General features: G+C 34.6%; 2 protein-coding genes across 5 annotated transcripts; one reads left to right on the plus strand and one right to left on the minus strand.

Annotated features, from left to right (window-relative positions):
- The first annotated feature begins 1,795 nt into the window (after positions 1–1,795).
- On the plus strand, positions 1,796–5,244 carry LOC114173250 (probable serine/threonine-protein kinase HSL1). Of its 2 annotated transcripts, none has more exons than XM_028057519.1 (3): positions 1,796–1,925; positions 2,214–4,176; positions 4,299–5,244. In XM_028057519.1, the coding sequence occupies exons 2-3, from the start codon at positions 2,229–2,231 to the stop codon at positions 4,937–4,939; spliced, it is 2,589 nt and encodes an 862-aa protein (XP_027913320.1). In that variant the 5' UTR covers positions 1,796–1,925; positions 2,214–2,228; the 3' UTR covers positions 4,940–5,244. The 2 variants fall into 2 exon arrangements, with proteins under 2 accessions (XP_027913320.1, XP_027913321.1); XM_028057520.1 differs by having other exon boundaries at positions 1,796–1,901.
- Positions 5,245–6,027: 783 nt separating this feature from the next.
- Positions 6,028–15,538, minus strand: LOC114173363 (protein SPA1-RELATED 2). Of its 3 annotated transcripts, none has more exons than XM_028057699.1 (8): positions 15,382–15,538; positions 13,206–14,986; positions 12,623–12,780; positions 10,574–11,411; positions 9,758–9,904; positions 7,743–8,060; positions 7,363–7,422; positions 6,028–7,008 (listed from the first exon to the last, which is right to left on the minus strand). In XM_028057699.1, the coding sequence occupies exons 2-8, from the start codon at positions 14,940–14,942 to the stop codon at positions 6,817–6,819; spliced, it is 3,450 nt and encodes a 1,149-aa protein (XP_027913500.1). In that variant the 5' UTR covers positions 14,943–14,986; positions 15,382–15,538; the 3' UTR covers positions 6,028–6,816. The 3 variants fall into 3 exon arrangements, with proteins under 3 accessions (XP_027913500.1, XP_027913501.1, XP_027913502.1); XM_028057700.1 differs by having other exon boundaries at positions 13,206–15,036; positions 15,382–15,521; XM_028057701.1 differs by lacking the exon at positions 15,382–15,538 and adding an exon at positions 15,259–15,277.

Raw genomic sequence — 15,538 nt, forward strand, 5'->3', positions numbered from 1 at the left:
TTTAAAATAATTAAATTAATAAAATAAATATGAACATCAGAAAGGAACCATTTACATATAGGTATAGATGATTTATTGTAACTCAAATTCTTAATAAAATATTCTTTCAATATTATATATGTTTGAAATAAATGATAATTAATTTATATTCTGATACATGAAAATTTGGTAAAAAAATAAAAAAATAAATAAAAACGAAATATTAAAAGAGATAAACAGTTAATAAAATAAAATATACATATAACATAAAAAAATAAAGTCATTTGATATTGTTGACAAAAGAGATTATATTTAAAAGAAAAGAAAAACTAAGCTAAGAATATAACGAGTATTATATGTAGGCTTAATTATATTAATTATGTTTTGAGTATTTCATAAATTTAAGAATTTTTAATTGATTTTTTATTAAATTTTTGTGATATATATAGTCTTCAAAATATTAAAATTAAAGAATTTTTATTGTTATTGTTAATTATATGACATGGCAAATACTTTATATTATATTATATTATATTTAAATGTAGAAAAAAAACTTTAATGATAAAGATTTTCATATTATATTTAATGAAAATTATTTTTAAAATAAATTAAAATTATAAATTAAAAAATATAAAATTAAATAATAATAAAATTGTGAAATTATTAAATATTAAATATAAATACAATTTTATAATTTTAATTTCAAAATTTTTTAATTATCTAATTTATTAATTTATATTTTTATATTTCATAATTTCGTAGTATCATAATTTTTTAATTTAATAAAATGTTTTAATTATATAATTTTACATTTTTATAAATTTATAATGGTTTAATTATAGAATATCAAAATATTAATTGTAAAATTAGATGATTAAAAAATTAGAATATTTAAAACTAGAGTTATAAAATTATATTTTTTATTTTATATTCAATAATTTTTTTATTTTATTATTATCTAATTTTATATATATTTTTATCTTTTAATTGTATAATTTTAATTTGTTTTAAAAATAATTTTCATGTTAAATATATTAGTTCTTGATTGAGATCGTTATTGTTAGAGACTTTTGTAATAAAATATTATATGATAATATTTAAGTAGAATGATAGTATAATTTATAATATAATTAACAGTCAACTTTAATAATATATAATTTAATAAAAAAAATTTAAGATTTTGAAAAGTTAATGAACCACAAGATTAGCCAAGACTCAATTAAAAACTTTTAAATTTATCAGTAATTTAATTATATAGTCTATATAAAATTAGATTATATAACACCATTTACGAAAACAAATCCTAAACATATTTACTTTACGTAACCATGCTTAAGAATACATTTGTTTAAGATGAATATTATAGTTTAGTTTATGTAGAGATGATGGGTTTTGAGAATATTATTATGAAATTATTTGATCGATCTATTTTTGTTTAAACATTATTGTTTAGATGAAATTTTATAACAGTGTGTTAATCCATGTAAATTAAAAAATATTTATATATATATATATATATAAAATTTTGAAAGTCATAACTATGTATAAATTAATTTTTAATTTTTAATATTAATTTTAAAAAAATAATTTAGATATAATTTAAAAAATTAGTTAATGATTATGGATGTCTCCCGCCAACATTCTTATGTTACCTTAAAAACACTCTTACTGTAATCTCTCAGCGCACCAGCATTCATTATAGTAACATACCCTGTTTCCAACCTGTCTTACACTTTCCGTTAGTTATTTTATTTTATTTATTTTTTCTGTTTCCTCTTACAAAATTACTTAACAAATCAAAACCACCATCATCCTCATGCCACCCTGCAAACAAATTCCTAACCGCTTGCCTCCAAATACAAAACCCTCTATGTCCTTCTTCTTGCTTTTGTCCTTCTTCTTGCTTTTGCACCTTGCCAAGAGTAAGGTTTTGTCATCCTTTTCTGGTATATTATGTTATTTCCTTATCTCTTTCTTTTTCTTTCTCTCCTTTATTTTGTTCACATATAAATTACACTTTTTATCAGATTCTTTATATTGTAATTAGGCTTTGACTGAAACCGTCATCAAACAAACCATTTTTTGAAAAAATCTATTGTTATATTGGTTCCCTGTATGATGTTGTTGTAATTTTGAATTAGGCTACACGCTGCACACTGCATGGATTCATTCATTCTTTGCATGTTTATTTACGTTCTTTCCAAAATCAATCGTTGGATTACGTTGTTTTGTAGATTTTCATTGCCGGAATGGAACAATTCCGGCATATCGGAGAGGTGGTTGGGAGTCTGAAAGCGCTTATGGTTCTGCGCGATGAAATCCAAATCAACCAACGACAATGCGGTTTGATTCTGGACATATTCAGTTTGGCGATGGACACGATCGCGGAGGAGATGAGGCAGAACCTGAAGCTGGAAGAGAGGAATAGCAAATGGAAGGCTCTGGAATCTCCTCTGACAGAGTTGTGCAGGGTTTTCAAAGAGGGAGAGCATTACATAAAGCAATGTTTGGATTCCAAAGATTGGTTGGCAAAAGCCATCACCCTCTCTCACCACCGCGACTGCGTGGAGTTCCACATCCACAACCTTCTCTGTTATTTCCCGGCGGTGATCGAGGCGATCGAGATTGCGGGAGAGATTACTGGTTTGGATTCGGAGGAGAAGGCAAAGAAGAAGGTGATACTGGGTCGAAAGTATGACGTGGAATGGAAGGACCCGGAGCTGTTCCAATGGAAGTTCGGGAAGCAGTATCTGGTCCCGCGCGGGATTTGCAAGAAGTTGGAAAACGCGTGGAGAGAGGACAGGTGGAGGCTCATCGAGGCCATCAAGGACAAGATTGCGAAAGAGGGTGATTCAACTGCGTTCAGTAAGAGCGATCATGGCCTCGCTGATATGCTCCTCAAAAAGCTTCTCAATGGGTCGGAAATCAGCCCAATTGCGGTGCTTGTCGGGTCTCAAGATTTCCTGGTGCGACGGAGGTTGGGCCGTCGGAGGGACTTCAACGAAATCCAATGGTTGGGACAGAGTTTCGCGATGAGGAACTTTCAAGGGGAGAGAGAAACGTACCAGGCTGAGGTTTTCTCTCTGCTCTCGCTTTCACACCCAAACATATTGCAACACCTTTGCGGGTTTTACGACGAGGAGAAGAAAGAGTTCTCTTTTGTGATGGAGTTGATGAACAAGGATTTGTGGACTCACATGAAAGAGAATTGCGGTCCCAGGAGACAGATTCTGTTCTCTGTCCCTGTTGTGGTGGATCTCATGCTTCAGATGGCCAGAGGCATGGAGTACCTGCATTCCCAAAACATTTGCCATGGAAACCTTAACCCTCGTAATATTCACCTCAAGAAAAGGAACTCCCAAGAGGATTATTTTCAGGCAAAGGTTGCAGGATTTGCCTTGTCTTCTGTCAACAATGATAATGTTGACGATACTGCGATTCAGGACTTTAACCCTTTAACCTGGTATGCTCCTGAAGTTCTGTCCCGGATGGAACAAACGCATAATGGTCCTGCTTCTTCTTCTTCGAAGAAAGTCGATGTTTACAGCTTTGGGATGATATGCTTCCAGTTGCTGACAGGGAAAGTGCCTTTTGAAGATAACCACCTTCAAGGAGACAAAATGAAACAAAACATCACGGTCGGTGAAAGGCCTTTGTTTCCTTACCATTCCCCGAAATACCTTGTGAATTTGATCAAGAAGTGCTGGCAAACTGACCCTGCTCAGCGTCCCAGCTTCTCCTCCATCTGTAGGATTCTGCGGTACACCAAAAAGTTCCTTGCCATGAACTCAGAGTCCCATCTCATCAACCCTGAGTTCAACGTTCTTGAGGTTCCGCCTGTGGATTGCTTCGAGATAGAGACAACGTTCCTAAAGAGCTCTTCAACCGAGAGGTCATCTTGTGTGTCCTCTGTGTTCCAGATACCCTATGAAATGTTTGCTTATAAGGTTCTGGAGAAAGGGAAAATGAATCCTAACAACAGTACTACCAAAGATGAGTGTTGCGAGCACCACCGAAAGGATTGGTGTAGGAGTGAAAGTGATGACCCAAGTACAGAGTGTGATGAAGATAAAACCTTCACAGTGAAAGATCCGCTCCCTCAAACAACCCATCCCACATCAGTTTGCAGTGAAGTGCCCGACAAGAAAGCTGTTAGAATAAAGAACCAAACACATGTAAAGGCAAAGAATATCCAAGGTCAGTTCACTGATTTTCACTCTATATATCGAAAAATAATTGTAGAATAATGTCAAGCTATATATTTTGCTCTTTTGGATTGCAAGAAACTAAATGCATATTAAACTGGTTGGTTTAAACAGAAAAACCAAAATTGCTGGCGACAAAATCATTTCCACCGTCTTTATCAAATCGAGTTTCAAGGAGCAGAAAGGTGAATACACCGACATTGACACCAACCAGATTGAGCCCCGTTAAAAGACGACCTTCCCTGAGATCTGAATCGGATGGCAACTTCAAAGGGAATCGATCAGCGTCACCATCACTTCCCAATCCTTTAAGGAAAAAACACGATGGCAGTTTGTCGGATACTAAGGCCAGCGTAAGGTTCAAAAAAATGGATCAGTCAGCATTACCTAGATATGGCAGCATGACAGATAGTTCAAGGATGAAGAAATCGCAAATGACATTGAACCAATCTTTGAGCGCGGGAAAACTAAGACGTGCCAACACTGACACCAATTTGAAGGTGCTCGCGCGAACCCATCTCCTGAGCACTTCAAAAACATCCACAAAGAGCGGAAAAGGTGGTAATGTCTCAGTTTTGGAGAACGGTTCAAGCATGTCAACGGGTAGGTTTTCGCCATTGGCACTGAGCCCCCCCCAAAGCCCCCATCTGAGAACAAATAAAGCAACCGGTCATCTCTCTGACTCCGAAAGCAGTTTTGTGAAAAAAAGAGGAAGCATGTCACTGTTAAAAACTAGTGGCCATGCCTCGGATTAAGGCCCTTTTAACTTTCACGACTTCTGGTGGAAGATTCTCATGTTTTGAGATTATTTGAGTAGTCATCACCTTACCTTTCTTAGCTAGCACAGTTCTAGTACTTTCACTGTTTTTTGCGTCATGCAAATCTTCCCCACGTTTATATGCTCCTCCTTAACACATGCAAACATGGAAACTCAAAATGTAGCTTTTTAAGGGAAGGTTAGAAGCATAGTTTCATGCATAGTTGTATTATTGGCAATCTTTTGGAGCGCTTTATTTCGGAGGAGAGATATATGTATAAGAATTATTGGAGGTTGCCTCTCCAAATCGCCATCCTTTCTGTTTCATCTTCTCAAAATCAATTAGGATTTCAAATCATCTCCTTGAAATGATCGTAAGGCTAATGATACTCAAATCAATCTAAATTATTTAAACAATTTTATTTATAAAATTACAACAACACCTATACTTAAGCAAACAAATACTTATGACGTTATTGTATTGAATCATTTTTCAACTGTCTGAATTCAGTTTTATTTACAAATTTAGACAAACATATGTTTATGTATTAATACTTTTTTACACCATCTTTAATCTACATGAAGGGAAATTTTGCATGAACTGAATTATATGTTTAATGCAACTGTATACAGGGATGTTGAACTAAAAATTATTGGGTTTAGTTATTTTTTATTTTGTGATAATTTTTTATAATATCATATTTTTGAAAGTTTAAGCTTAATCTGGTTATGATCTGATATGGACTTGACCAAAAATAACCTATAAATGATTAACAAATAAATGTTCTCTCTAATGATAAATAACCTCAATTACGAAATTGTATATAAACGTACACATTTTGTTTAACTTAAAACTTAATGAATAAACGTAAAAATATTAATATAGATATATTTTCCACCGTTCTCTGCCCATTGACAATAGAAAGCTTTTATTGCAAGTGTATAGCACACTGAACAATGATAAAGGAAATATACTTCGATGAAGCGTGGCCTAGAGAGAGAGAAACAGATAGATAAAGAAAGAGAGAGAAAGAAATAAAGAAAGATAGAACGAGAAAAAGAAAAAGAAAAAGAAAAGGAGCTGTATAAACCTGAAGTTATATGCTTTCCATTGGTGGTAAGGGATTGATTCATCTCATGATAAACAATCACTTTTCCTATAAACCGTACAGTTGTTAGTCCTTCATAAATAAAAAATCATTTGAAAAGGACAGCAATAGAATTTACATTGGCACATATAACCTTTGCATAGATACAGGGTACATTCTTGAGCTAAGAACCAAAGCTTTCAACTCTAAAATCTTAGCCCAATTTAGATCATTCAATCAATAAGAAGTAGAGATTTGAATCAAATTTCTACAAGTTAAAATTAAATTACGCACATCAGTTTTGAAAATATTAAATGAGGAAACTTTGAAAAAGAACCGATGTACATAAATTGATTTTAACTCATACGAGAAATTTGATTTGTTTTCTTCTCCAATTAATGTTTGTTGAGAAGTTTCTCTAAAGTGGACATTAATTAGTATCGTATTGAATCTGCTCTCTCGGATTGGCCCCAGCGATATTTGAGTATAACAAGCCTTTTCTACATATGACAATGTGAAATTCTGGTTTGGAGTCCGAGTTGCAGGTGATGATGAATCCAACTACCACAAAAGATGAGGATTTAGATTGCAGAACTATTTCTCCATTCAATTATGGCCGACATTGAAGCCCTTCTACTTCGAATTATAAAGCCATAGCTCAAGATGTCAAAAGAATTTTTATACGCTCCCCACATGTTCATGGGAGAGGGCCGAGTGCCTGAGTGACAATGACAAACTCCAGGAACTCGCAAAACTGTAAAAAAGTCAGTCATGGGGAGCCTTTCCTTTAAATCATCTGTAACACTTTTACACATCCACTTGAATTGGCTGCGATAAGCATGTCAGATTTCCCTCTCCAGCACACACTTGAAACAAACTGTCCATTGTCATCCTCTGTGTCTTTACCAGAAATGGGATCAATGGACCCAAATTTGTGGGAAGTGATTGGCATGGGAAGCGATCTATGGTAGGAATAAACCTGAAAGAAAACATAATTGTAATGATGCCTGCACACACACAACTTTCTGCTCGATATTAAAAATTCTGGCCCATTCGCTTTTCTATAGGGCCCTTAAATTTTATCTTGAATACAATAAACTACACTGACATTGTAAAATTTCTTGAGGACACAATTCTTTACTTTTTGTTTTGCCATTATAGAAACATCTCTTATAAGAAAATATCGTATAATATCTTTCAAACATTTAAAAGAGTTTGTGTAATATATAGTGTTTTCCAACAATTAAGGAAGATTAGTGTGGGGGTAAAAAAAAGGGGGAGGGTATCATGAGAAGTTTGATGAAATCTCAAGGATAGTGAAGGAGATATATACCTCATTTGTTTCTGAACCACATGCTATATATCCATCAGCCACTGACAGACCCACAAAATTCTGTCAAGAAGAGGGCAGAAGATTTCAGCTAACCAATCAGGTAAACATAAACCTGGGCCAGTTTAATGACAAAAACAGATCTAATTCCTGACATGCAGGTCTAGTAGTTGGATAATCACCAGCAGTGAACAAATCATTTTGGTAAAAACCAATCTGGATCTCATATAATTGATTTTGATATTCAGATCATCAACCATAATCTAAGGCTCCATTTACCCCCCCCCCCAATTTTCAAAGGAATTTGAAAGAATAACAAACAAGCTTTACAGACACTTCATAAACTTAAATTCCACCCAGTGCTATTAGATTTGAAACCAAACCTTTTCGTTGGTGTGTCCTGACAGGGTTAGGCTGCAAGCATTAGTGGATGCACCCACAGGAGAGGTTTTATTGAGATCCCAGATCTTCAATGTATTATCAGTAGAAGCAGAAACAAGTGTTTCAGAGTCCAAGAATTTGACATAGCTCACGGCCTTACGATGGCCAGCCAATACACACCATGGACTTCTAAGATTGCGAAGATCATAGCAATATGTTGAGTAATCCGCAGATCCAAAGGCCAGCAAATGGGAGGAATGAGCAGAGAATTGAACACAGCAGACATTAGCAACATTTCTGATTGTGCCTAAACAGTTCCTCTGGAAAAAAGTTATATTGGATTAGCTCTTGATTAATTATTGGGAAGAAACTATCATTCTCTCTTTTACAGCATCCTGTACTTTCGAAAAGCCAATGTGAAGCAAAATCTATCCATTACGGGCTACAGGTCTCCACAACCACACTATTTATTTTGAAAAATAAAGATAGAAGTGTTCAATATTATTTTAGTCCCAAAAAAATACCATTTCCTAATAAGTGCAACATATTAGTATATATGATATATTGATACTTCAACTTGATGTATCCGTATAAGATACTTCACCAATATGTATCTATGAAGTATCCAACCCCATGAAGAACAAATATTTTTATGGTGATAATGATTTATAATTTGTTTTTTGACAATGTCCAAGAAATGTAATTTTAATTTATGTCTGCACAATTGCAATTATATATTATCATGTTTTAATAATTTTTATACATTTTTAACCACGCATATGTCAAGACAAACATCATCCATTACTAAAACAAGCATATCATATCGCATACAGCCTATCATATTTGTGCATCATAGATTACCGGGAACCAAAAAGAAATTATCATATCTAGTGTCTAAAATCTAACATGGCCTTATTTGTAGGGACTAAAATTAAAATTATATTTAACACAAGATAAAACAATTTAACAGAAACCTTTCTCCATATAATTGGTTAGGCCAAAAAAATATTCTTAGATTCATCTTCTTGATACGAATACAGAAGGCTCATTTGGTGATCAAGGATTTTATGTCAGGTTTGAGGAAATTTTGGACACAAACCAAGGGTATCAAATCAACATTCAGAAAAAAAAAATAGTAAAACTAAGTTTTGAATCACGAATCACAATTTATAATAATCAAATAGTAGGCTTGAAGACAATTGGAAATAATTTCAAATATATCATATAGCCAATGTATGGAGTTCAGTGTAACAATTTAAAATTAAATAAACCATAAAAAAAAAAAATAGTCATATCTAAGCTCATGAAGTCTCTATTTTGAAAGAAGGAAAACAAAGAAATGAAACAGCAAACAGAGTGCGTGCATTGAATGAATTAGTCATAAATATCATAGAGGAATGGTGAAATAGGATAACTTCGTAAGTACTCGTTCGATTCCTTTTCATTTAACCATTTAAGTTTGTATGACTTTACAACTTTTTTCAAGAGAATTGGTAAATGAAAAGTATAAAAGAAGAAATAATGAATTGCTAAATTGTATAATTCTTACTAAATATTGATGAATCGAAATTGCACCAACTCATTCATAGAACATAGGATTCAAAAGTCATTCGAGATTTATCTTATGATATGAATAGACAGCTAGCCGAATTGCACAGAATCATACAACTCTAATAACATTGATTTTAACATTTTGAAAAGGTTCGGCTCACGTCAGATTCAAACTTTCCAAACCTATTATTACCCAACCAATTGCTAATCAACTAATGAACCCAACCCTAGCTGAAATTTTTAACACGGGTCAACCAGTCCATGATCAACCCAAATGAATAGTGAATATCAAAAGTTGCAATATTCATGTTATGTTTTAGGTCATAAATACAAGAAAAGCTCAAAAAGAAACGTTCTAGTTTGTTTCTTCCTTACCATTTGAACTCAAGCAAAATCTGCACATCCACATGCTTACATGAATATGTACTGTACATGTGTGTGTTTGCAAATTAAAAAGGGAATTTACCTCACTGATGCTCCATAGCTTGACAGTGCAATCATCACTTCCACTGGCAAATTTCGTGGGGCATACTACAGAGAAGTCAACAGACCACGCCCTTTTCTCATGTTCAGTGAATTGAGAAAATTCTTGACCTGTACTTGCATCCCATAACTGAAAATGCATCAAATAACAAAATGCCATGACTAATGCAGGAAGTCAAACTATGACAGCAGTTAAAAAAAAAATTGTAACACTCTCTCAGTATGTCCATAACCACACATGCTTTTACCTTAAAATTAGCTAGAGATATAATAAGAAATGGTTCATAAGTCTTTACCTAACAGCTTATACTCTAAAGACAATTAGTTAATGACATGGCATTAGAGTCTATAGGTCTAGAGTTTGATCCTTGTCTCCCCGTTTTTTTTAATAAAATGTGAAGGTAGGTGAGCTTGTACATTATCTATGATTTAAGCCCAAAGGACTCTGGATAAGTGGGTTCGTCATCGTCAGAGATATAAATGTTATATAAAATCATTCATTGGTGTTCTGTTACTAGTGCAAACTTTAGATTTGAGTCATGTCATGACAAAAAAAAAACTAAAAACCTAGACGTTAGAACCCAAACACGACCACCAATCTTGAGTAAATAACTATCTATTTAGGGGAAGAGTTTTAACCTGAATATTCTAGGAAAAAAGTGAGTAAACCTTCTAAGGCAAAGCATTTCAGTTTGAACCAGAAAAGCATCAATTACATAGGAGTAATGGATGAATACAGCAAAGAACATCTTCCAATGATCAAATAATGGTTCAAACAGAGTCTTATTGCAAAACATACCTTCACTATGCCGTCATAATCTGTAGACGCAAGATAGTTTTTAATATAGTTATTCCAGCAAACACAGCTGAGTTTTGATCTGTTTGACATCTCAACCACAGGATAATGGATATCAACAGAGTCATTGCAAAGTGCACTAAACTCAAAAATTTTTATTTTCTTAGATATCCCAGCCGAAGCAAAGTAATCTGCATCCCGATCAAAGCTTAGAGAGCAAATGACATTTGCCGGATTGTTAAAATCAGCATTTCTTAGTACACCACGCACTTCAAACTTGCAATACCGTGCATACTTGCACAAACCGTCAAAGAATGCCCCTAAAGTATCTTTCCTTTTAGGTTGTTCCTCACCCTTTTGGGTCACGCTCCAGTTCTCACGATTTCTAAGTACATCTTTATCAGGGTGAGTTGAGGTATCTGTTTCAGAAAGCTGAAGTTTGGATCTCATGGAAAAATAAGCACTTTCAAGATGGCATATATTTCTCATCAATCTCACTTCATTTGAATTAGAGTTTGGGGACATTGAGGGCAGCATTTCTAAACTTAAAGATTCCTTCTTAGGAGGCGTAATCTCTTTCTGACAAGAGTAATCATTCTGCAAGCCAGAGGAAACCAAGGAATTTCTTGAGTCGTGCCTCCTCTCCACCTCTCCTATATCTGATTCCAAGCACTTGATTTCCTCTGCCAGTTTGAAAGCATTGTTCTGCTTCTGCTCTTTTAGCAAAACAAGGAAATGTAATAACAATTCCGATTCTGCATCTTCTTGGTCAATACTTGATGACAGTTCCTCACTAAAGAACTCTTGCAATCCATTAATCAATTCAGACTGAAGGATTTCCCTGTTATGCAACAGAAGTTAATAAGTTATAACTTTAGAGAATCATATCAATAGAGTATAACTCGGGTTTGAAGTTCATAATTTAAGAACTAACAGCATAGTTAACTAAAACACTAATAAATATATACTCACGGACAGAAAGAGAAGAATATCAAATTTAAAAATTCTCTGAATAATTTTGATGAATACAAAACTAGTCAGTCATAAATGCAGCATTCACTGAACATTGCAGAGGATACAAATTAATACTGGAATACTGAAATGTATCTAAAACCCAGAAAAAGAAAATGACTCTAAAAGAAAGAAAGTATCCCATAGCTCACAGAGCTTAGGACACAAACCAAATGCCAAAAATTCCTTCCATATTTTGATTCCCTTACCCAAGTTCCCTACGAAATAAATCAGAAGTTCCTATTACCCTCTTTCATCTCACGCATAACTACCAGCCATATACCTTTTAAAAAAACATGTTCCTCTTCCTCCTGCGGTAAATTTTCCAAATGCATTCTGTGTGACTAAAATGATCAAAAGATTGGACCATTTATTCCGCTTGACCTTGGTACATTCAATGCAACCTCCTATGTTTCATATTTTCAACACAGATGCAATTTAGAAACAAACATGTTTATTAAGTTTGTAATTGAAGGGACAGAGATGAAATCTCAGAGAACAAATATTTCAAGTCTGTCTATAATAGACTCAGAGACACTTTTTATAAATATGAAAAAAAAAGTGGCTGCCATTATCTAGTTATATGGGAATTCTATTTTTACTATTGACTTATAAAGTAAGTTCCTTTGCGGCTTTCATCTAGTTAGTTAGCACAAACACTTAGTTAATGAGGCCTATGGCACCAACATGATGTTGGAAAACATAATACAACATCCAAATTAGTCTGTCGGTAGGTGGTAGGAGATTTGAACAAAGGTCTTATGATGAGTGATAACACAAATAATCACATGAGATATGAAGATTCATGAGCCTAATAATGGCAAATGTGATGCATATGCTTATACCTCTTGGAACAACAACATAAACGGCATGCCATGGTTCATTACACAATATACATTCTTCCATATCTACAGCATTCATCCAAAAAAGCAATGGAAAAAAAAGTGAGATACATATATCAGATGTTTGTGAAATCCTTTTTTCATATAATGCTTTAATTAAATTTGATATTAACAATAATAGACAATATTTCAATACTACCTTGTTGTAGGACGTGATGACGGTTCTGGATGCAGCAGCCAAAGACAAAAGCCAGCTTCCTTAGGGTTTTCTGATAGGAAAATTGGAGGAAGAATCCTATGTCGAAGATCAGACATTGCTGCAATATGTGTTCTTTCAGACTCAAAATGACCAAGTAACTGAAAAATTGACCCAAGTAAAATCAGCTGCTGAACTTGCTACGCATCAAATTGCTTCCAATTATACCAATAATTTAATTTTAGTGACCGGAAAGAATTTCACAAAAACTCCCGCACTAGTTTTTATTCAGCCTGAAATGAGGCAGCCACTTTGCTAAGTAATGTACTTTAATATCTGGGTTTGGGCCTTGCTAAGAATATATCAATTAAGTGAGAAAAAAAAGGGAGAGAGAGAAAAACCAATAAGTTTCCAAATCAATACTGATGCTAGAAACCAGTTCAGCTAATGTATACAGACAAAAGCTTATTTCAGTGTGCACTTCACAAGTTCATACATAGAAACATGTTTAAATTTGAGGAATAAACATTATAAAAGAATGAATGAAAATTGCATCATGTATGGAAGCATCATGAACTTGACACACCTCAAAAAGGAGGACACCAAGACAGTATATATTTGATGATGTTGTGTAACCTCCCTCGGGACTTGTGTACCATTTATTTTCAAATTTTTCACAAGAAGTCAACGGAATTTGACCTGCATTAGATACATGAGGAATGGTAGACATTCTTCCAATGTTATATTTAGAAAATTGGGTATCTTCCTCGTATTCATTGTAAATATCTTGTGATCCACTATGAAGTTTCCTATCACTTGCAGTTTCAAGAGCCAAGTCACCACCAGTAACCCTCAAATTCTCATTGAGCCTTTGCTTCTTTGACCCCATTTCATGAGAGGGAAATGCTACTTGCTCTGAGTGCCTTTTCCTAATAACAGAACTATCTACATGGACAACTTCAGAATTTACAACACCATCCACCATTCGTTTTTGAACAGGTAAACCAAGGTACATGACTTGGTTTGATGGCGACAATTTAATATAAGATGGACATAGGTTATGCAATGCAACTCCCTGAGAGTGAGAGTTGTCCACCAAATCCACAATCTTCCTAAATATATTCAAACTTTCCACTTTGCTAGTTTTGTGGTGCCCATGTTTCAGCCATTCTCTCAAAGTCACACCATTACATTCAGACTTGCCAGATCTAGGCATAGCACCACAATAAGAAGAAAACTTTGTGGTTTTGGAACCATAGCCCGCAGATTGATTAGAGTTCAAGTGAGTTACAATGCCAGTCTTCACCTGTTTCTGGTCAGTACCAGTGTTATTCCTCATCTGATTCTGATCTGTGCCAATGCTAGTCTTCGTCTGGTTCTGATCTGTGCCAACGCTAATCTTTATCTGATTCTGATCTGTGCTAATGCTGGTCCTAGTTTGATTCTGATCAGTGTCAATGCTGCTCCTCATTTGATTCTTCTCTGTGCCAATGCTGGTCCTCATCTGATTCTGCTCAGTGCCAATGCTGGTTCTCATCTGATTCTGCTCTGTGCCAATGCTGGTCCTCATCTGATTCTGTTCAGTGCCAATGTTAGTCTTCATCCGGTTTTGCTCTCTAGACTGAGCACAGAAGGCATCATACGACGGACCTTTATAGACAATACCCTTACCCTTCAGTGTATTTTTTATGAAAAACTCCGCAAATCCTGATTGGGATATAATTTTTGTCCGTATTCCTTGACGAACATCACCTGCACCCTCTTTATTTTCAGCAGCTGCCAGGTGCTCCATGACATTGCTCTGGCCATCACTGAGAGATTTTCTAGCCAGTATCTCTGGGAAAGATGAGGATCCAATATCCTCCCGAGCACTGGATGTGGCCTGGACACTGTTTCTAGTTCCGATATCACTTAGTGAATTTCCAATTCCTGAATTACTTGCTACCTGATAAAAATTCTGCCTATGGTTCTGCCAGGTATACATGTGCCCTCGGTTGTTTGATGTACCAATATCCAAGCTTGAGCCATTGTAACTTTTTACTGTTAATTCTTCAACCATAGCATCACCATCATCCATAAAAAGGCTTACACCAGGATGCTGTGATGTATCTGCATGATCAATACCTTCAACTACACTTTTACCATGAAGAACGCCATCATATTCCCGAGGTGGTAACTGCGAGTAGTCATGCTTAACAGGAATACGGGCTTCTTGAGATTGTAAGATTTTCCGGCATTCCGTGTGTGGTGAATCTTTGTTCTGGCGCTGTGAATCCTCAGCAACCTCCAATTGGGTTGCCTCATCGACCAATTCTTCATCCATGATGTAGCTTTAAGTTCAACAATCACATATCCACAGTAGCAAATCTATCAATCAAAACATAAACAAAAACTGCTCATAAGCAACATCGACCAATCTGCCAAATAAATTTAAAAAACGCGTTATTAAACATGTATTAATTACCAATAAGAGTTACAATTAAAATAGAATAAGAACAAAATACATGCTATGAAATTTGCAGATTCGGAAAGTGAAATTCCAAAAAATAAAGAGAACAATGAGATGATTATAACCTCGTAGGTGAATCTCATTTCAATTACAGCAAATAAAAAAAACATAATAAATAAATAAAACATACCAAAAACGGCGAAGGTGAAAGAGATAAGCATGTAAGTAATGGAATTAAATTGAGGAGCAGAAAAAAGCGCGAGAAAGGAAAAGTTAGGTGGAAGCTAAGGGAGTGGCAGAGAAGAGGACTTACACAAAAGCGATTCTGTGGTTAGAGGTAAAGTCGGTGGTACCAAACTATAGAGGGAAAGAAGAAGAAGAAGGAAATAAAGGTAGAAGTTCTCTTCTGACAATAAAGACCCAGTAGTATTGGCTAATAGCAATAGAATCATGAAGAATGAATGAACAAG

The sequence above is a fragment of the Vigna unguiculata genome, chromosome 2 (genome assembly GCF_004118075.2).
Source record: "Vigna unguiculata cultivar IT97K-499-35 chromosome 2, ASM411807v1, whole genome shotgun sequence".
In the NCBI taxonomy this organism is placed as follows: Eukaryota; Viridiplantae; Streptophyta; class Magnoliopsida; order Fabales; family Fabaceae; genus Vigna; species Vigna unguiculata.

What these genes read in the sequence shown, in the direction of transcription:
- LOC114173250 (XM_028057519.1), top strand. Translation starts at nt 2,229, where the DNA reads ATGGAACAATTCCGGCATATCGGAGAGGTGGTTGGGAGTCTGAAAGCG. An exon ending in AAAGGCAAAGAATATCCAAG is followed by an intron (nt 4,177 to 4,298) that starts GTCAGTTCACTG and finishes TGGTTTAAACAG; the next exon opens with AAAAACCAAAATTGCTGGCG.
- LOC114173363 (XM_028057699.1), bottom strand. Translation starts at nt 14,942, where the DNA reads ATGGATGAAGAATTGGTCGATGAGGCAACCCAATTGGAGGTTGCTGAG. An exon ending in TCATCACGTCCTACAACAAG is followed by an intron (nt 11,412 to 12,622) that starts GTAGTATTGAAA and finishes GTTGCATAACAG; the next exon opens with GGAAATCCTTCAGTCTGAAT. An exon ending in ATTATGACGGCATAGTGAAG is followed by an intron (nt 9,905 to 10,573) that starts GTATGTTTTGCA and finishes ATGCATTTTCAG; the next exon opens with TTATGGGATGCAAGTACAGG.